Source organism: Ranitomeya variabilis, chromosome 3 (genome assembly GCF_051348905.1).
Source record: "Ranitomeya variabilis isolate aRanVar5 chromosome 3, aRanVar5.hap1, whole genome shotgun sequence".
NCBI lineage: Eukaryota > Metazoa > Chordata > Amphibia > Anura > Dendrobatidae > Ranitomeya > Ranitomeya variabilis.
In genome coordinates this window covers 22943982-22965611 of record NC_135234.1, presented here as the reverse complement: position 1 = coordinate 22965611, position 21630 = coordinate 22943982, and the positions used below count along the sequence as shown (strand labels likewise).

The 21630-nt window shown below is 42.3% G+C and overlaps 1 protein-coding gene across 4 annotated transcripts in view; it reads right to left on the bottom strand.

Annotated features, from left to right (window-relative positions):
- ILDR2 (immunoglobulin like domain containing receptor 2) overlaps positions 1-21630 on the bottom strand; it is a 194060-nt gene that overhangs the window by 71189 nt on the left and 101241 nt on the right. For all 4 annotated transcript variants that reach the window (XM_077293758.1, XM_077293756.1, XM_077293755.1 and 1 more), the window contains exons 2-3: positions 16825-17145; positions 12316-12435 (exon numbers count right to left, since the gene is read on the bottom strand). In XM_077293758.1, the coding sequence (XP_077149873.1) occupies positions 12316-12435; positions 16825-17145 (441 nt within the window). The remainder of the gene's footprint in view (positions 1-12315; positions 12436-16824; positions 17146-21630) is intronic.

The following is a 21630-nucleotide window of genomic DNA, read 5'->3' as shown; positions in this document are numbered from 1 at the left end:
TCAAAGGAGAGAGTGGTTAGGAAGAGGGTCTCTAGCTCGGGAGGACACGTCCTGTCCTGTCTAAGGGTACGTTCACACAGGACTTTTTTGCTGCTTTTTTTTGCTGCTTTTTTTAATGCTAATTTTCAGCTGCTTTTTACAGTACCAGTAAAGCCTATGAGATTTCAGAAATCTCATGCACACACGTTGGTTTTTTGTTTGATCAGTATTTTCTGCTTTGCTGCTTTTTTTGGACATAGGGCATGTCACTTCTTTCAGCGTTTTTGCTGCGTTTTTGCAGTGTTTTTTCACCCATTGACTTGAATGGGTGATGAAAAAAACGCTGCAAAAACGCTGAAAAAACGCATGTAGCATTATTTGCTGCGTTTTTTGTGCAGAAAATCATGGCCAGCAGGAAGGGATCTCACAGCCAAGAGCTTAGGGGTGTGGTTAGTGAGGTGTGAAGAGCCATTGTGAGGTGTGAAGAGCCATTGTGAGGTGTCCTGATTGTGATCTATTGTGAGGGAGTTCCTGGTAGTAAGGTGTGAAGAGCCATTGTGAGGTGTCCTAGCAGCTGAAAATTGGCATAAAAAAAGCAGCAAAAATCTGCAGCAAAAATCTGCAGCAAAAAAGTCCTGTGTGAACGTACCCAAAAAACGCACCAAAAACGCACCAAAAAAACGCACCTAAATTAGCATTAAAAAAAGCAGCAAAAAAAAGCAGCAAAAAAGTCCTGTGTGAACGTACCCTTACACAGTCAACCCATTCATATGAATGAACGATGTGTAATACCCCATTTCTCCACTGGGCGTGCTGCAGGGAAACTGAACACTTGCTTAGGTTTCCGCACCGATCACTTCTGATTTGCTTTGATCAACAGCAAGTATGAGATTTTTTTTATCTGCTTATTAATAAGGGGCCCATCTAATAAGTAGACTTTCTCCAAAACAGAGAACCATTTATTTTCCTCTTGTCAAAAAAAGATGAATGATCTGCATAAATACATCAAATATATTTGGGGATTGGGATAAAGCCAATCATGTTCTAATAACCTGTAGGCAACGTAATTTTTTTTTTCTCAACGCTCTAAAATTTGAAGGGTCTTGTTGAATCTCAAGGGTCGTTTTGAAGAAATTTCTTCTTCTTCTTAAGAGCCTAATTCCGGGAGATAAGAATCTTATTATCCCATCTATTTGCAGAAGATTAAGCCGTGCGCTTTCCTTATGTATAAATACAATTCCCAGGGCCAAGGGGAGGAAAATATTCGTAGATCTAGATGGGTTAACGCTTTAAAGAGGTTATTCCCAACATTGGAAATCATCCCTTATACACATGATAGGTGATAACTTGCTGATCGTTAGAGGACCAACAGCCGGGACTCCCACCGATCCCGGGAAGGGAGAATTTAAAGGGCAAGACTGGAACAGAGTGGTGGCCCCACGTGCGCCAACGCACCACTCATTGTGTTCGGGATTCCAGGAAATATTAACTGTTCCATTCAGATGGGGCGTTTTATAGACCCATTCACAGGATCATGGGGGTCCGAGTGGTTGCACCCTCACCGATCAAGTTATCACTTTTCCTGTGGGTAAGAAATAACCTATTATGTTAGAAATAAGGGCTTGGGTTGAGCTATGACATTACCATGATTCACTTGCCACCCCAAAGAGGCAGCACTGCAGGTAAATGCAAACTCCACTAGATGGCAGCAGAGTGGAGAGGGCTGAAATCCTGCTCAGAGCAGACCAGCAGAACTGCAGCAAGGCTACCACTAGGTGGCAGCAAAATAGTCAGACAAGCCGGGTCGATACCAGAGAGTAGCATAGTACCAAGGGGAATCCCAAACTCAGAGTCAGAGGAGCGCCAAAAGGTCAGTACCGGTCCATAGCAGAAGTACAAGAAGGAAGAGACAGAATCAGGTCAGAGCCAAAGCAGAGTCGAGTACCGGTAGATCCAAACACACAGGGACACACAGAGTTGGGGCGGGAAGAGAGGAATGAACAGACATGGGAAAAGACAGATAAACGCAGCAGAACAAATCATGGTTTCACCAGAGCCAGCTACACACGCAGTAGGCAGGAAATATAACCGGCACTGCTTGCAGGATGCAGCGCAGAGAAATAGCAGACCCGACACCGGAACTAGGCAGAGCAAGTTAACCCTTGACATGACCAGACTGGGAAAGGAGAGACAAGATCCAAAACCCTGTCTGGATCATGACACTTTAGTCGTTCATCAAAAATGAGGTGCACATCTTCTCCCCCCATAGAAAAACATTCAAGTCACATGATGTCTATCACAACCACAACCATCACGGGACTATACATCATTGCACCACCTACTTGGATTAGCCCCGTTTTGTTAAAACAGATTCCTAAAAATAAACTGGGTGTCTTGATCACAGTTATCAAGTCCAATCTATGTAGGCACTCCCCCCAACTATTAGCTAATCACATGGTTTCTTCATCTGACGCAGAGTAGAACCTGGAAGCAAGTGTTTAATATCCATACAGCGCTTCCACAGGCGAGAAGAGGTATTACACAATTCTCTTTTAAATCAATGGGCAGATGTTCTGGGTCCTCCAGACCAGAAGACCATCCTGGTTGCTGCTTGTCACTTGTTTTAAAATGTGGAAATTGGATGTTTGAAATGTTTTTTTCCTTTAACTCCTTTAATTCCCTACCCCTCCTAGGATTTCTCCCACCTCTGCAGACTGTAAACTTTACTTTTCCTAATTCGATCGGGTGAGGGGGGAAATGTCAGGAGGTAGCATCTGTTTTTCTGTCTAATTAATTTGCGGCCAAACGAGCAACGTTGCGTAGCCGCGATGATTTACTAACATTGTCATCTCTCCCGACCTTTTCCGTGTTGCTATCCGGAGTGGAATGAATGTGATGAACGCCGTGTGTTTGCCTAAGACTCGCCATTTGCATCTGTTTTGTGTGACGCATCCGCACGAGGCGGAGGATGGAGCGTGCGATGCTCAATGAGTCTACAAGACCAAAACAAAGGGCTGGATTAATGAACGCTGCGTTAAGTCACCAGAGGAGTCATATTAAATCTTGTCATCCATGGAAACTTTGGTAATTAATGGGTGTTTTTATTTTACATATATAAAGATTAATCATCGTATAATTAAAAGGTTTCGCAACTTTTCTAAGATCTATCCTTGCTGCCGGAGAATGGGAACATTATTATTTACAACCAAAATCAGTTGTAACAGCTGAAGGTTACATATACAGCCTAAGTACAAATCCTGACTTAAAGATTTAAAAATATTTTTATTTTCCTCCTGAAACTATTATGGCTACAAAGGGCCTCGTACAACAATAAAAATGATACCAGTCTCATAGTAATCCGATATACCAGCGCTGAGAAATCGAGCTTTGAAGTCACATGCAAATAAGATAAATTGGGGGCGTGTTAGTGTACTTAGTTTAAAATCTCACGCCCCTCCAATGCACTTCAAGGCTAATTTGCATGTAACTTCAAAGACTCATTTCTCAGCACTGGCACATCGGATTATTACAAGACAGGTATCATTTTTATTGTAGTATTCGGAACTAAACAACCGTATTGTTCGTTTCATTTGTAAAATCATCCTAACACGTTCCCTTTAACAGGTTTAGTTCATGTGTTTGTGACTAGACTGGATAGAATTGTGGCAAACTCTCAGCTGTGTGAAGTTCTGTAGGAGGGACATGGATATTAAGACTTCATATTTCATGCCAGGAAATAGTGGACTTACATCTCTCATTATCACCCATCACAGTAGGGAGTAATGGCAAGTACCACTGTTATTAGAGACCTGCCAAAGGCTAAAATACATTCATGAGATTTCTAATGTGAAAGAGGTAGAAATGCAAAACCGCACTAATGTACTATGTACATAGTCCACAAAATTCTCGGTATGGAGGACTGTTTGATGCACAGGGTTATTCCACTGTGGAAAACCGGCATCAAATTATACAGATCTACAGATCTCACAAGTAGCAGATACGTTGCAGATTTTTCTGTAGCTTATCAGTCGCTTATGCACTACATGAGTTGCGCGCAGATTTCATGATGTATTTTACTGACAATTGGCTGCAATTAATATTGCGCAACAACTTGGTGTAATGCTGCTGCTGTGCAGTATAGCGCAATCTCCACCAGGGGATGCTGTGAGGGAAGAGAGGTTGCACACAGCGCAACACCTCTGAGCAGCCGTATAAGCGCCACTTGGTGGCGAAAGAGTAGTCAGACAGGCCGAGTCAGAAACAGTCAGGACAAGAAGTACCAGAGGTTACAGCAATACACGTGGTCAAATACAAGCCAGAAGTCAGAGACAGATGGGAGCAGAAATCACAGAGACGAGAGACAGTCAAGCAGGTGAGAGGACAAGCCGGGTCACATACCAAAAGGTCCATGCACAGGGAGCGAACACTAAGACAAGCAGGGAGGAGGGAAAGGGAAGTCACTGGAACAGAGTAAACAGGCAGAGGACAAGAACACAGAATCAAGGAGTCAGCTGCTCTAGCCTGGGAGCATGAACTATCACTGACATTGGTTTGCAGGCCACAGCAGACTGAAATAGCCACACAGAATCCAAAACGAGGCAGAGAAGGTTAACCCACACATTGACCAGACCAGGGAGAGAATAACATGAAACAAACCCCGGCCTGGATCATGACACTTGGCTTTTGAAATCTGCAGAAATTTTCAGCAATGTGAAGATTTGTCAAAATCACATCTTCTTACTGCATTATGCAAATGTGTGCATAAAGAATACATTTAACCTTACATTAGAAATAGGTATAAGAAGAAGCAAAATAAAAAAAATCAGATAAAGAAAAAGCATATTATAAACAACATATTATAAAATTATAACCCCAGAGGAAGCCACAGAGGTGGCGAAACACAAAAAGCTCACAAGTCCAATACCGTGGTTAATCCATCAGTTATTTGGAGATTTATTTATTTTTTTTGCATTTTATCTAATACTTATCTTCTGATATATGGAGATATACTGTATATTCTTATACTGTATGCTGCGTGTTTTTACTTAGTCGTAATGCTTTGGTTAATATTATTATATAAACTACTAGATGGTGGCCCGATTCTAACGCATTGGGTATTCTAGAATATGTATGTAGTTCATGTATGAAGATTTAAGAATAATGCAATGAATACACAGGATATTCCAGGTAAAATATATACATTATCAGTGAAGCGGTGTGCCGTCCGGCCGCGTCCAATCAGTGAAGCGTGGTTCAAACCCGTGCCAATTCGCGGCCGGACTGTGCCTGTCGCTGATTGGTCGCGGGCAGCTGGCGAGACCAATCAGCGACGCGAGATTTCCGTTACAGACAGACAGAACTAGACGATTACATAGTAGATACCCGATGCGTTAGAATCGGGCCACCATCTAGTATTCATATAAACATTGGTGCTTACATTTATGTTTTAACCCATTGGACACACTGCCATTGTTTTTCTCCTGTCTTTATTTTAAGAGTCAAAACTTTATTAGTCATCTATCGCTGTATGACAGCTTGTTTTCTAGAGGATGACTTATAGTTTTCAAAGACACCATTTATTTTACCATATGATAAACTTAAAAACTGGGAAAATTTTTATTCTCTCCCTTACACACTGTCCTCCATGTTGTTCTCTCCCTCACAGACTGTCCTCCATGTTATTCTCTCCCTCACACACTGTCCTCCATGTTATTCTCTCCCTCACAGACTGTCCTCCATGTTATTCTCTCCCTCACAGACTGACCTCCATGTTATTCTCTCCCTCACAGACTGTCCTCCATGTTATTCTCTCCCTCAGACTGTCCTTCATGTTATTCGCTCCCTCACAGACTGTCCTCCATGCTATTCTCTCCCTCACACTGTCCTCCATGCTATTCTCTCCCTCACACACTGTCCTCCATGTTATTCTCTCCCTCACAGACTGTCCTTCATGTTATTCTCGCCCTCACAGACTGTCCTCCATGTTATTTTTTCCCCTCACAGACTGTCCTCCATGTTATTCTCTCCCTCACACACTGTCCTCCATGTTATTCTCTCCCTCAGACTGTCCATGTTATTCTCGCCCTCACAGACTGACCTCCATGTTATTCTCGCCCTCACAGACTGACCTCCATGTTATTCTCTCCCTCAGACTGTCCTCCATGTTATTCTCTCCTTCACAGACTGTCCTCCATGTTGTTCTCTCCCTCACACACTGTCCATGTTATTCTCGCCCTCACACACTGTCCTCCATGTTATTCTCGCTCTCACACACTGTCCTCCATGTTATTCTCTTCCTCACAGACTGTCCTCCATGTTATTCTCTCCCTCACAGACTGTCCTCCATGTTATTCTCTCCCTCACAGACTGTCCTCCATGTTATTTTTTCCCCTCACAGACTGTCCTCCATGTTATTCTCGCCCTCACAGACTGACCTCCATGTTATTCTCGCCCTCACAGACTGACCTCCATGTTATTCTCTCCCTCAGACTGTCCTCCATGTTATTCTCTCCTTCACAGACTGTCCTCCATGTTGTTCTCTCCCTCACACACTGTACATGTTATTCTTGCCCTCACACACTGTCCTCCATGTTATTCTCGCTCTCACACACTGTCCTCCATGTTATTCTCTTCCTCACAGACTGTCCTCCATGTTATTCTCTCCCTCACAGACTGTCCTCCATGTTATTCTCTCCCTCACAGACTGACCTCCATGTTATTCTCGCCCTCACACACTGTCCTCCATGTTATTCTCGCTCTCACACACTGTCCTCCATGTTATTCTCTTCCTCACAGACTGTCCTCCATGTTATTCTCTCCCTCACAGACTGTCCTCCATGTTATTCTCTCCCTCACAGACTGTCCTCCATGTTATTCTCTCCCTCACAGACTGTCCTCCATGTTATTCTCTCCCTCACAGACTGTCCTTCATGTTATTCTCTCCCTCACAGACTGTCCTTCATGTTATTGTCGTTCTAGTATATGTATGTAGTTTATTTATGAACGCTGATTGGTCGAGGCCGGACGGGCAATATATAGATTTTATGGTAAAGTATGTTGTGTCATTCAAGACTACATCTTGTGGCACAAATAAACAAGCCCTCATAAGGCTATGTCAACTAAAACCTAAAAACAAAGTTATGGAAGATGAGGAGGTAAGTACAAAAGTAAAGAACAAAAATTTTTCGCGTCTTCAAGTGTTGTGTCTACACTGATCGTCCCTTTATCTAATTATCATTAGTACTATGTCGAAACACACTTTATTTGTAGAACATTGCATACATGAAGTAGGTGCAAACAGAAGGGGTATAGTACAAAAGTATATAGTAAAGCAAAAACAGGCACAATAAACAGGATTACACGAGACACATAAGAAGAAGGAAATCCAGCCCACGAGGGTCTACAAGAGAAGAGGCAGGGGACTGTGGGTGAGGTTAGGAAGGTTACTGTAGGATACAGGCTTTCCTGAAGATATGGATGCTTTTGAAGGTTCAGAATGGGGCAGTCTGGAGTAGGGAGTTCCAAAGTATGGGCGAAGGACAGGAGAAATTTCGGGGATGGCTGTGAGGGAAGCAGAAAAGAGGAAACCAAAAATGGAGATCTTGTGAGAACTGGACACAAGTAAGATGTATGAAGGGGTCAGGTCAGGGCCGGTTTTAGGCAAAGTGGGGCCCTAGGCAAAAGTTTAAAATGGGGCCCCAAATGCTAACATATTGCACCAACAGAAACATTTTGGTTGTAGCTACATGCGCTGATTTCAGGCCACTAAACGAGCGTGATCAACAATATTGAAGTCATTCGCCACTTGTTTCCAGCCTCTTTACACTGGCTGAGGAACAATGATGGGGACAGAATGATCACTAGTAAATCAATCTGTCCCCATACAGTATCATCTTAGCAGCATATCTGCAGTTTTAACTGGGCGATGTGCTGATGAGAACAATGATTTTTGTTCCGGCATATACTGTACATACATACACCGTACATACACACAGATACACACACAGTACATACATACACAGACATACACCTTACATGCATACACACATACAGTTATATACACAGATAGTATACACATACCGTACATACATATACCATACATACACACAAATACACATACATACACCGTACGTACACACAGATACACATACAAATACAGTATATGCAAACACATACATATACCATACATACACACAGATACACATACATATACCATCATACATACACATACCGTACATACACACATGCATATACCGTACATTCACACAAATGCCGTACACACATATATCGTACATACACACACATATACCGTACATACACAGATACAGTTATATACATATAGTACACACATACCGTACATACATATAAAATACACCCAAATGCACATACCGTACATACATACATATACCGTACATGTATACACACACATATACCGAACATACAGATACACATACACGTACCGTACATACACACATACAGTATATACACATACCGTACACACATATACATACACATATACTGTATGTACATGCACATAAACATACATATATACCATATATCCATACAAATTTATTTCACATACACAGATACACACATACTGTACATGCATACACACACAGCCATACAACTATACCATACATACACACATATACTGTACATACACAGATACACACACACAGATAGAAACATACACATAGATACACACAGATGCACACATACATATACAAGCATATACATACATACATACTAATCTTGTATAGGTGATCAGATGAGCCCTGCAGGTCAGTTCAGCTGGAGAGGGCTGCAGACCCCACTGTGGGGGATGGGGCACAGAGCAGACAGCACCTGATGATAAATTCCCAGTAAGGGAGGAGAAGACTCAAATTCAAAAAGTTCCATGACTAAAATTATAAAGAGATAAGTTATAAAGAGCACTATAACTGCACATTACTTTTCAGGTCACTTCACAGCATACATTTTGCTGCCGTGCTGCCCCTGCAGTGCGCTCCTCCCCCATCTCTTCTCTGTGAGGAGACGCTGCAGCCTGCTCTGAACAGAACAGTGGAGGGAGCAGAAGACCCCCTGTAAGTCCTGCTCTTCCTCCATGATGACTCTATTTGCTGTGCAGCCGGGGCCCCTGACTGTAGGCCAGTACTCACGATTGGGACGCTCCATGCAGGGGGACAGACGGCAGCCAGTGAGCGCTCTCCTCAGTCTGGTCACTGTGAGGTAAGGAAAGCGTTCATTGGCCAGCGTCTCTCCCTGCATGACACGCCCCCTTTTTGATCTCCTGCACTTCGCGCCCCGCTCTCTCCCCGACACTCGGTGTTCCATGATTACAGGAGGGAGTGAGAGGGGCCCGACCCTGCATGATACCGGGCCTGCCTGCAGGGGCCCCCCTCCACCTCTGGGCCCTGGAGCAGTGCCATCAACAGTATGTCTGCCCCTGGCTGGGGGCCCCTAGGGCAGCGGGGGCCCCAGGCAGCTGCCTAGTCTGCCTGCCCCTAACGCCGGCCCTGGGTCAGGTCGTCCACCAGATATTACGAGTAAGAAGGAACCGGATATTAGATATTACATTGGGGCTGTATGGAGGACACAGGTCTAGAAGTGGGGAGTAGAAATTAAAATTTCAATTTGCAGAACCCTGGTCCAGTGGCAGACGGAAAGTCCCTTGAGTTATCTTCTACTTGCCTAAATCCCCGCCGAATATATGTTGATCTGGTGACTAGATGAATATATGAAGTCACGCCATGCCTGGGGATGTCAGCAGGCTGAAAGGGGTCCTCAAGGCTCTGGTCTGGTGGCCGCACGCAACTGACATGGCCTCTAGATCACTGTGCTGCAAATCAATTCACTCATCTCTAGTGGGGAGGAAACGGGATTAGACTAGAGATGTACGGAGAAGACAGGTGTTGACCGGAGATTATGAGAGGGGAGGTATCAGGGGATTAGGCCAAGGATGTACAGAGAAGACAGGTGTGGACAGGAGCTTATGAGAGGGGAGGTATCACGGGATTAGGTCAGAGATCTACGGAGAGGTCAGGTGTGGACCAAAGATTACGAGAGGGGAGGTATAAGGGGATTAGGTCAGAGATCTACAGGGAGGTCATGTGTGGACTGGAGATTAAGAGAAGGGAAGTATCAGGAGATTAGGCCAGGGATGTACAGAGAAGACAGGTGTGGACTGGAGATTATGAGAAGGGAGGTATAAGAGAATTAGATCAGAGATGTACAGAGAAGACAGGTGTGGACTGGAGATTATGAGTGGGGAGGTTTAAGGGGATTAGCTCAGAGATGTATGGAGAGGACAGGTGTGGACCAGAGATTATGAGAGGGGAGGTATCAGGGATTAGGTCAGAGATGTACAGAGAAGACAGGTGTGGACAGGAGATTATTAGAGGGGAGGTATCAGGGGATTAGGTCAGAGATGTACAGAGAAGACAGGTGTGGACTGAAGATTAAGAGAGGGGAGTTATCAGGGGATTAGGTCAGAGATGTACAGAGAAGACAGGTGTGGACTGGAGATTATGAGAGGGGAGGTTTAAGGGGATTAGCTCAGAGATGTATGGAGAGGACAGGTGTGGACCAGAGATTATGAGAGGGGAAGAATCAGGAGACGAGGGCAGAGATGTACAGAGAAGACAGGTGTGGACTGGCGATTATGAGTGCAGAGGTATCAGGAGATGAGGGCAGAGATGTTTAGAGAGGTCAAGTGTGGACTGGAGATTGAGTGGGGAGGTATCGGGGGATTAGGTCAGAAAAGTACGGAGAAGACAGGTGTGGACTGAAGATTATGAGTGGGGAGGTATTGGGGGATTAGGTCAGAAATGTACGGAGAGGACAGGTGTAGACTGGAGATTATGAGTGGGGAGGTATCAGAAGATTAAGTCAGAGATATATGGGGAGGTACCTTGCAGACTGGAGCAGATTAGGTCCGAGTTGGCCATGTATTGGCAGAGAAGTAACAAGGGTAGAGGGTGATAATTCAGGTAGCAGAGTTGAGGTTGCATTGGAGGGGCGCAAACATATTTTGCACAATCCCATATAGATCACTGCACAAATAAATCCGCATTGCGCTAGAAGTATGCTGCAATTAGACGCAGGGTGCACATAGTTTTTACTTTTGCATTTATTAAATCCCGACTCTACCGCTATGTATATATGTTACTCCCCATCACCAGGGGATCGATATCCGGTGTCAGCCCTCTGGCCGCGTCCCGCATCTGTCGCCTAATAATTCCTGCAATTAACCCCCATTATACTGTCACCAAGGAGAGCGACGGGGGTTAATGACTCCGCAAAACATTAATGGAGGCGCTGCCAGGGCTGCAAATCTGTATGGAGATCCCGAGGATGCCAGATACGCCAGAAAAAAAGGCGGAATAATGTAACAGACGCTGCAGCTGCGATCTGTTCCCCAGAGGTGCAAATATTAAAAGTTTAATGGCCGCTCAGTCGCTAGCTGCAGTAATGAGGTCTTTCCTAAATTAATCTCATTCTAAACTCTGCATTTATTTCTGAAATTACGTTATCCCTCCAAGCCAGGCAGCGAAATTACCATTCATTCCTATAGAGCAGAAGATATCCCCCCGTTCCGGACCCCCATGGACGCCGGGGAGACCTCGCTGCAGCTATACGATAGGGAATCCGCCATTAATCCTACAGACGTCATCAGGGAATCCCTTCTGCTTGTCTAGGACCAGGCAAAGAAACATGCAGGTGACTACTCGCAATCTCCATATAACTGCCGGCACCGGGGGTATTAAAGGGATTGTCCATCACTTTTTATTTTTAAATCGGCCTATGGTCGTGCTAAAATTCCTTGGTTATGCTGCCCTGTTACACCTGCTGATCGCCTCATTTCCACTTCTTGCAAAGAAAGTCAAGTGACCGCTGCTGCCAATCACCAGAGACCGATTGGCTGCAGAGGTCTCTTGCTATCCAAGATAGAAAAAAAACCAGTCTCTGAGCTCTCTCTTCTCACTCCGACGGCAGATTACTGCTGCATCCAATCAGAAGAAAAAGCAGTCAGGCAATTAAGGGATTAAGAGACGAACTTTAGGGTCTTCTGGTGCAAGGAGTCCCATGGTATCTACACTGAAATTCACATATTTGCTTAATCACAAAAGTGATTGATAAAATTCTGTCTGGCTGCAGCCACCACTAGGAGGCGCTCACTATGGGAGTTTTACAATCTGTATGCAGTGAGCTCCCTCTAGTGGTGGTCATAAGCAGCCACAGCTTTACCATGTAACTCCGCTGTGTCCCTATAGGTGTATTCTCCACTATAAGTCATAGCTGCTCCTGTGTATATAAGCATCGGATTGTAGTACTCACCCATTACAAGGACCTCTACACGATCCTCATTTTTTCCTTCCAAATCATCAGAGACAGCCACAAGGCAATAGTAGAGGCCGCTGTCTCCCCACTGCACAGTGCCAAACTCGAGATCCGCATCTAGAACCAATGACAAAGACCAGCAAAGTTATGACAGGCAAAGAGAGAGAGAGCACATCACTGCTACACAGGATAAAGAGGCTCGCCGCTCGTAAATAAATTCTATAATAAAAAGTCCTTCAACTTTACAAAACTACTTTGTATTTCAATTCTTCACTTTATTTTAACGTTTCATTTTGCTATCAATGACTGGACTGATCCTTTGTAAGATCACAGCGTCCAGCGACCAAAGAACAGGATTCAGGAACTTTTCTTCCTGTTATCACCCGTCACCAAATACAGCCAGTTACAGTCATCCTCCTCCTCGCACAGCCTCAGGGAATGGACATATGTAAATTTTTCTTGTGATCACCCTCTTTCCAATCTCATCCTGTTACTGTTATCTTGCTTTGTAAAGCGGTCAGGAACTTTTCTTCATGTAATCACCCCTCTGGTGCAGCCTCCACAATGATCGGGGGGAAAGCTTTTCTTCGTGTTATCACCCTCTTTCCAATCTCATCCTGTTACTGTCATCTTGCTTAGTAAAGTGGTCAGGAACTTTTCTTCATGTAATCACCCCTCTTACCATTAGTCTGTTACTGTCATGTCCCCTCTGGTACAGCCTCCACAATGATATGGGGGAAAAAGCTTTTCTTCGTGTTATCACCCTCTTTCCAATCTCATCCTGTTACTGTCACCTTGCTTTGTAAAGCGGTCAGGAACTTTCTTCATGTAATCACCCCTCTGGTGCAGCCTCCACAATGATCGGGGGGAAAGCTTTTCTTCGTGTTATCACCCTCTTTCCAATCTCATCCTGTTACTGTCATCTTGCTTAGTAAAGCGGTCAGGAACTTTTCTTCATGTAATCACCCCTCTTACCATTAGTCTGTCACTGTCATGTCCCCTGTGGTACAGCCTCCACAATGATCGGGGGGAGAGGCTTTTCTTCAGGTTATTATCCTTCTCTCCATTCACAGCCGGTTACTGTCATCTCTCTTTGAAAGGTCTCCAGTGATAACAGTGGAGGCAGTAGGGGGCAGGAACTTTTCTTCATGTTACCAAACCTTTCTAATCTCAGCATCTTGCTGTCACCTCTCCACCTGTACAGACTGCAGTGATCACAGGTGCGATACAGGAACCTATCTCCATGTTGTCACCTACCTTATCACATGTAGCCTGTCAACTCTCCCCTCTATAGCCTCCAGGGGCTCTGAGAGGGAACACTGGAACTTTTCTCTATGTTATCACCCCTCTAACCAAGATGAGCTATTTACTGTGATCTGTCCCTCTAAATAGTGACCACAGGGAAAAGGGAAGATACAGGAACTTTTCTTCATGTTGTCACCTATCTTACCAAATGTAGCCTGTCATCTCTCCCCTCTGTAGCCTCCATTGGCTCCGAGAGGGAACACTGGAACTTTTCCCTATGCTATCAGCCCTCTAACCAAAAAGAGCCAATTACTGTGATCTGTCCCTCTCTATATAGTGACTCCAGGGAGGAGGGAAGATACAGGAACCCCTCTTCATCTTATCAACCATTGCTCCAGGAGGGGACTATACTCCCTTTTCTTTGTGTTATCCCCAATGAGAGAGAGCATATGTTATGTTCAATAGTCCCAATAAAAGGGGAGGGACACTTATTTTTTGTAATAAAGGGCAAACATTTTATCCTGCACCATGACCATGGAGGTCTTTGATCTGTTAATTTCTTGAGAATATGTGACGGTCTGTGCCCAATCTTACCTTTTAATTTTTAAGTCTCAGACTCAGAATTTTACTTTCATAAATTATTGTTTTTTTTAATACTACAAAATTGCATGAAGGCGCCTATGAGTATAAAGGTCTGGGTAATGTGCCAGGTATCTGCCTTCAGAATATATATCTGGACATTACTATTGGGCGATAGTTTGATGATATTTTTTCTTTTTCTATCAAACAGACTTATGAATTTGTTCCTATTGATTGACCGCAAGCAGAGATCTTGGATATGGAGAGGAATTAAAACCCAAAGTTTGATTAAAGAAAAAGCTGTAAAACGACTCATTAAACACGGATTAAGATTTAGTTCCATAATATCTGATATAAATCAAAAAATGCACAGAGAAAAAAAAAGAAGAGAATATGAAATAACCATATCTGCATTAATGAAATGCCTGCAGTCGTCCTACATTCTGCCCGGGATCCATAAAACTTTTACATTTTAATGACCGATCCCAATACAATGAAGTGAATCACTGAACCGAAAAATGGAAATTATAACGATCATGAGCTCGCAAGAGTAATGGCTGCAATAACGTGTGACAAAGGAGCAACACAATAATCTCACGCGATGTGTAATGTCACCACTGTGCCCCATACTGCACAGCTTTACGGAGATAAAGGGGGAAGTCCGAAATTAGAAAAAAAATCCAAAAACAGAACCCCCCCCCCCCCCCCCCAGAAAAGATGCAACTTACACACGTGGTCAAAATTGTTGGTAAAAAAATCTATGAAAACGAACAAATGAAAGTCAGACATTGGTTTTCCACCATGCTTCCACAGAATAAAAAAAAATAAAACTCATGAAATCGGCCTGGACAGAAATGATGGTTCCTTAACTTAATATTTTGTTGCACAACCTTTGAGGCAATCGCTGCAATCAGACGATTCCTGTAACTGTCAGTGAGACGTCTGCTGCTCTCAACAGGTATTTTGGACGCTATCCAAGAACAAACTGCTCCATTGTCTCGTGTGTGAAGGTCGCCTTTTGTTTCAGCTCTTTCCAAAGATGCTCAATAGGATTTAGGTCAGGGCTCATAGAAGCCTCTTCAGAATAATCCAATGTTTTCCTATTAGCCATTCTTGGGTGTTTTTAGCTGTGTGTTTTGGGTCATTATCCTGTTACAAGACCCATGACCTGCGACTGAGACCAAGCTTTCTGACACTGGGCAGTACATTTCTCTCTAGAATCCCTTGATAGTCTTAAGATTTCATTGTACCCTGCACAGATTCTAGACACCCTGTGCCAGATGTAGCAGAGCAGCCTCCATAACATAACAGAGCCTCCTCCATGTTTCACAGTAGGGACAGTGTTCTTTTCTTGATATGCTTCATTTTTCCGTCTGTGAACATAGAGCCTGCCAAAAAGTTCCATTTTTGTCTCATCTGTCCATAGGACGTTCTCCCAGTAGCTTTGTGGCTTTTCAACATGTAGTTTGGCAAACTCCAGTCTGGCTTTTTTATGATTTTTTTTCAACAATGGTGTCCTCCTTGGTCGTCTCCCATGAACGACGGATGGTGTGATCTGACACTGATGTTCCTGGAGGTTCAAGTTCACATTTAATCTGTTTAGAAGTTTTTCTTTTGTTACCATTCGTATTATCCGTCTCTTTGATTTGTCATCAATGTTCCTCCTGCGGCCACGCATGTTGAGTGTGATACCCACCATGTCACCACACAGCACAGTGAGGATCTGTAGCCCTATATACCGGCCACGCACTGATTCCAGGATTGTGGACACCTGTGATGCTCGTTAGTGGACACACCGCGATTTAACATGTCCCATTTGTCACAGTATTTTCAGGGGTGCCATCATTTCTGTCCAGGCCGATTTCAGGAGTTATATTTTTTTGTTTTAATTCTGTGGGAGCATGGTGGAAAAGCAATGTCTGACTTTCATTTGTTCATTTTCATAGATCTTTTATTTATTATTATTTTTGTCAGATTCGAGTTATTTCTGTGACCATTGTGGGTTTTCTGTCATTAAACGAGGGGGACCAACAATTTTAACCACGTGTGTATTTTCTAGGGAAAATGAGCATTAATTAAATATTCATCTCAGTGGCCAGCGTCAGGCAGGTCGTTATCTCAGTATATTTCACTGATCACGGACCTTTGCGTTTTACAGCCGGATGACAGCGATCGTCAAGGCTAGAACCGATTACGTTACTTACGAGAAAACGGTTACAATTTATTACAGAAATCAATATATACAAAAAGGATACAATGAAACACACAGAAAATTGCAAATGTGAATCTCAAGGACGATGATAACATCCTGCGGCGGAGGAATCTAATAAAAGACACGCCGCTTTCATCTAGGGTCTGACCATGACGTAGTCTCCGTCCACAATGCAATTTTAACTAAAGCCGTCCCTAGAGTCCTGGAGGTCGTATTTTCCATTCTTGCTTCTATCCTTTTAACAAAAATAGTAAAAGGTAAACATTCCCCTTTAAGACCCCTCACGGTGATCGACAGGTCCCTGTGTATGCAGAGAGAGAAGGATCACTGCTCTGGAGAATACACAGGACTCCTAGTAAAGTGTCCGGTGTATTGTTTGACTTCACCTAGGAGCCAAATGGCACAATTTTTCGGTAAATAACTTGTTGACATCAACTTTAAGCCTTGGTGACATCGCTACACCGACTTACCGTTCACAATGGTGACGGTCCTTCCTTTGTAAAAGTCTCCCAGAGTCACGCTGTCTCCCAGTTTAGAGGCCACTGGTCGCACCGTCCTGCTGCCATCAGGACAATCAAGATACTGGTTGCCCCCCATATTGCTCTTGCTGGGGGCTTTCCTGATGCCTAAAGCCTCCTCTGTACGGTCCTGGCAAAAAGATTTGTATTTCCACTGGACCAAGACGGGCTTCGACGAGGTGGTGGAGTAATGGCACCGCAACAAGGTCGACTGGAACAGCATGACTGATTTCTTGTGTTCAGGCATCGTTACTTGTACTGCGTGGGACAGTCCTGAAGAGAAAGGAGAAAGACAGGTCAATGCCTAGTCACACTCCAGAAACCATATACTGGCTATCAACAATACCAATAACACTGGTCTACAAAAAAAAAAAATTTCTGGCCTGGACTTTAAGACCAGTTGTAGACTAATTTGAGGGTGCTGAATTCGAATCTGATCTTAGAATTTCTCTATCACATCACGTTTTTGCTCTACAGGTATACAGCCCATTTTCATGAATTCCATGATAAATATAAGTAGTTTATGAAAAGTGCCGGTTTATACGGTTCACTAAGGTAAATTTAGTTTTCATTTAGTCTCCCAATAAATGTGAGAATATCTTTGTTTTCTTTGAACGTGCATAATTCCCATTTGTTATGATAACACCCTTGTTTTCTGTGCTACTGGGACAGTAGAGCTACAGCAGAGCATTGGGTGAAAACTGAATGGCCTCAGCGACAGAGTTTGGCGTCTGGCGATAAGAATGTCATCCATGATCCTCTAGTGGATGGGAAGGACATTGTCTTTCCTCCCTTACACATAAAACTTGGATTGATGAAGCAGTTCGTCAAAGCTCTCAATCACAGTGGAGAATGCTTTAACTGTATATGTTCAACTTTTCCTGGTCTTAGTGAAGAGAAGAAAAAGGCTGGATTATTTCATGGACCTCTAATAAGAACACTTATGAGAGACCCAAATGTTATCACATCAATGAATGAGACAGAAGAAAGAGCTTGAAATGCATTTTGTAATGTGGTGCAGAATTTTCTAGGGAATAAGAAAGCAGACAACTATGAAGAGATTGTGGAAGAGCCACTAATGAGTCTGCGAATTCTCGGATGTAGAATGAGCATCAAGATTCACTATTTACACAACAATGTGGACTTTCTTCCAGAGAACCTTGGGGATGTGAGCGAGGAACAAGGGGAGCGTTTTCATCAGGACATTAAAACAATGGAAGAACGGTATCCAGGCCGGTGGGACTCACATATGATGGCTGACTATTGCTGGAGCTTGATGAGAGACAACCCAGAAGCTGCACATCACAGATCAGCCCAGAAAAGAAATGTCAAATAACTGCCATGTGTCATTCATCTGTGTGCCATATATATGTGTCTTTATATTTTGTAGTTTAATTCTGTAAGTATATTTGACTAGATGGTGGCCCAATTCTAACGTATCGGGTATTCTAGAATATGTAGGCAGTATATAGCACAGGCTACGTACTATATTTCACAGTGACGTAGTATATAACACAACTGACGTAGTATATAACATAGCTACGTAGTATATAACAGAGCTACGTAGAATGTAACACAGCCACATAGTATATAACATAGCCACGTAGTGTATTGCACAGCTACGTAGTGTATTGGTCAGCCACGTAGTATATAACATAGCCACGTAGTATGTTGCACAGGCACGTAGTATATTGCAAAGCTATGTAGTATATAACACAGTCATGTAGTGTATTGCACAGCTATGTAGTATATTGGTCAGCGACGTAGTATATAGCAGAGCCACGTAGTATATAGCAGAGCCACGTAGTATATTGCACAGCCACGTAGTATATTGTAGAGGCACGTAGTATATTGCACAGTCGACGTAGTATATAACAGAACCGACACAGCCACATAGTATATTGCACAGCTACGTAGTATATAACACAGAGCACGTAGTATATTGGACAGTCACGTTGTATATTGCCCAGCTACATAGTATATAGCACAGAGATGTAGTATATAACAGAGCCCACGAAGTATGTAACACAGCCCATGTAGTATATAGCAATGTGGGCACTACATGCGTGGTTAAAAAAGAGTTAAAATAAAAAATAAACATTTACTCACCTTCCGAAGGCCCCTTGAAGTCCTGGCGCCTGTGTGCGGTGCACGCGGCAGCTTCCGGTCCCAGGGTTAGTATGAGCGCAGGACCTGTGATGACGTCGCGGTCACATGACCGTGAAGTCATGGCAGGTTCTTCTCACATAGCATCCTTGGCACCGGAACCTGCTGCTTGCACTGCCGAGGACAGCGGGCGACGTCGGAGGGTGAGAATAACCTTTTTTTTAATTATTATTATTATTTGTAACATTAGATCTTTTTACTATTGATGCTGCATACGCAGCATCAATAGTAAAAAGTTGGTCACACAGGGTTAATAGCTGCGTTAACGGACTGCGTTACACCGCGGTCCGTTAACGTTGGCATTAACCCTGTGTTAGAGCTCAGCGCTGACTGCAGGGCAGTAAAGCAGCGGCCATTTAGCTGCCAGACTATGGCCGTCACTGATTGGTTGTGGCAATGGTCGTGGGCGTTTTGCCACGACCAATCAGCGACTTCGATTTCCATGACAGACAGAGGCCGCGACCAATAAATATCCGGGACAGACAAACAGACGGAAGTACCCCTTAGACAATTATATAGTAGATTTGCTGTACATAGACTTTGTAAGCTTTGCTATTCCTTGATTAAAAATATACAATGTAGTATCGAAAATCATGTGTTTTTATCATAAAACATTAGATAGGAGTAATTTTCATCAAACATTGAAAATATCTCGAAATCCTGATGTAATAGCCAAAAACGGAGTTCATATTTGTAATCAGCAGCCAAAATTGACTTAAAATATGTTTCAAAACCATTTGCCAGAAAAATTGCGATGACCAGTGTAATTAATACTGCCCCTATGTACAAGAATATAACTACTATAACACTGCCCCTATGTACAAGAATATAACTACTATAATACTGCCTCTATGTACGAGAATATAACTACTATAACACTGCCTCTATGTACAAGAATATAACTACTATAATACTGCCCCTATGTACAAGAATATAACTACTGTAATACTGCTCCTATGTACAAGAATATAACTACTATAATACTGCTCCTATGTACAAGAATATAACTACTATAATACTGCTCCTATGTACAAGAATATAACTACTATAATACTGCCCCTATGTACAAGAATATAACTACTATAATACTGCCCCTTATGTACAAGAATATAACTACTATAATACTGCTCCTATGTACAAGAATATAACTACTATAATACTGCCCCTATGTACAAGAATATAACTACTATAATACTGCCCCTATGTACAAGAATATAACTACTATAATACTGCTCCTATGTACAAGAATATAACTACTATAATACAGCTCCTATGTACAGGAATATACTGTAACTACTATAACACTGCCCCTATGTACAAGAATATAACTACTATAACACTGCTCGTATGTACAAGAATATAACTACTATAATACAGCTCGTATGTACAAGAATATAACTACTATAATACGGCTCCTATGTACAAAAATATAACTACTATAATACTGCCCCTATGTACAAGAATATAACTACTATAATACTGCTCCTATGTACAAGAATATAACTATTATAATACTGCTCCTATGTACAAGAATATAACTACTATAATACTGCTCCTATGTACAAGAATATAACTGCTATAATACTGCTCCTATGTACAAGAATATAACTGCTATAATACTGCTCCTATGTACAAGAATATAACTACTATAATACTGCTCCTATGTACAAGAATATAACTACTATAATACTGCTCCTATGTACAAGAATATAACTACTATAATACTGCTCCTATGTACAAGAATATAACTACTATAATACTGCTCCTATGTACAATATAACTTCTATAATACTGCTCCTATGTACAAGAATATAACTACTATAATACTGCTCCTATGTACAAGAATATAACTACTATAATACTGCCCCTATGTACAAGAATATAACTACTATAATACTGCTCATATGTACAAGAATATAACTACTATAATACGGCTCCTATGTACAAAAATATAACTACTATAATACTGCCCCTATGTACAAGAATATAACTACTATAATACTGCTCCTATGTACAAGAATATAACTACTATAATACTGCTCCTATGTACAAGAATATAACTATTATAATACTGCTCCTATGTACAAGAATATAACTACTATAATACTGCTCCTATGTACAAGAATATAACTGCTATAATACTGCTCCTATGTACAAGAATATAACTACTATAATACTGCTCCTATGTACAAGAATATAACTACTATAATACTGCTCCTATGTACAAGAATATAACTACTATAATACTGCTCCTATGTACAATATAACTACTATAATACTGCTCCTATGTACAAGAATATAACTACTATAATACTGCTCCTATGTACAAGAATATAACTACTATAATACTGCTCCTATGTACAATATAACTACTATAATACTGCTCCTATGTACAAGAATATAACTACTATAATACTGCTCCTATGTACAAGAATATAACTACTATAATACTGCTCCTATGTACAAGAATATAACTACTATAATACTGCCCCTATGTACAAGAATATAACTACTATAATACTGCCCCTATGTACAAGAATATAACTACTATAATACTGCCCCTATGTACAAGAATATAACTACTATAATACT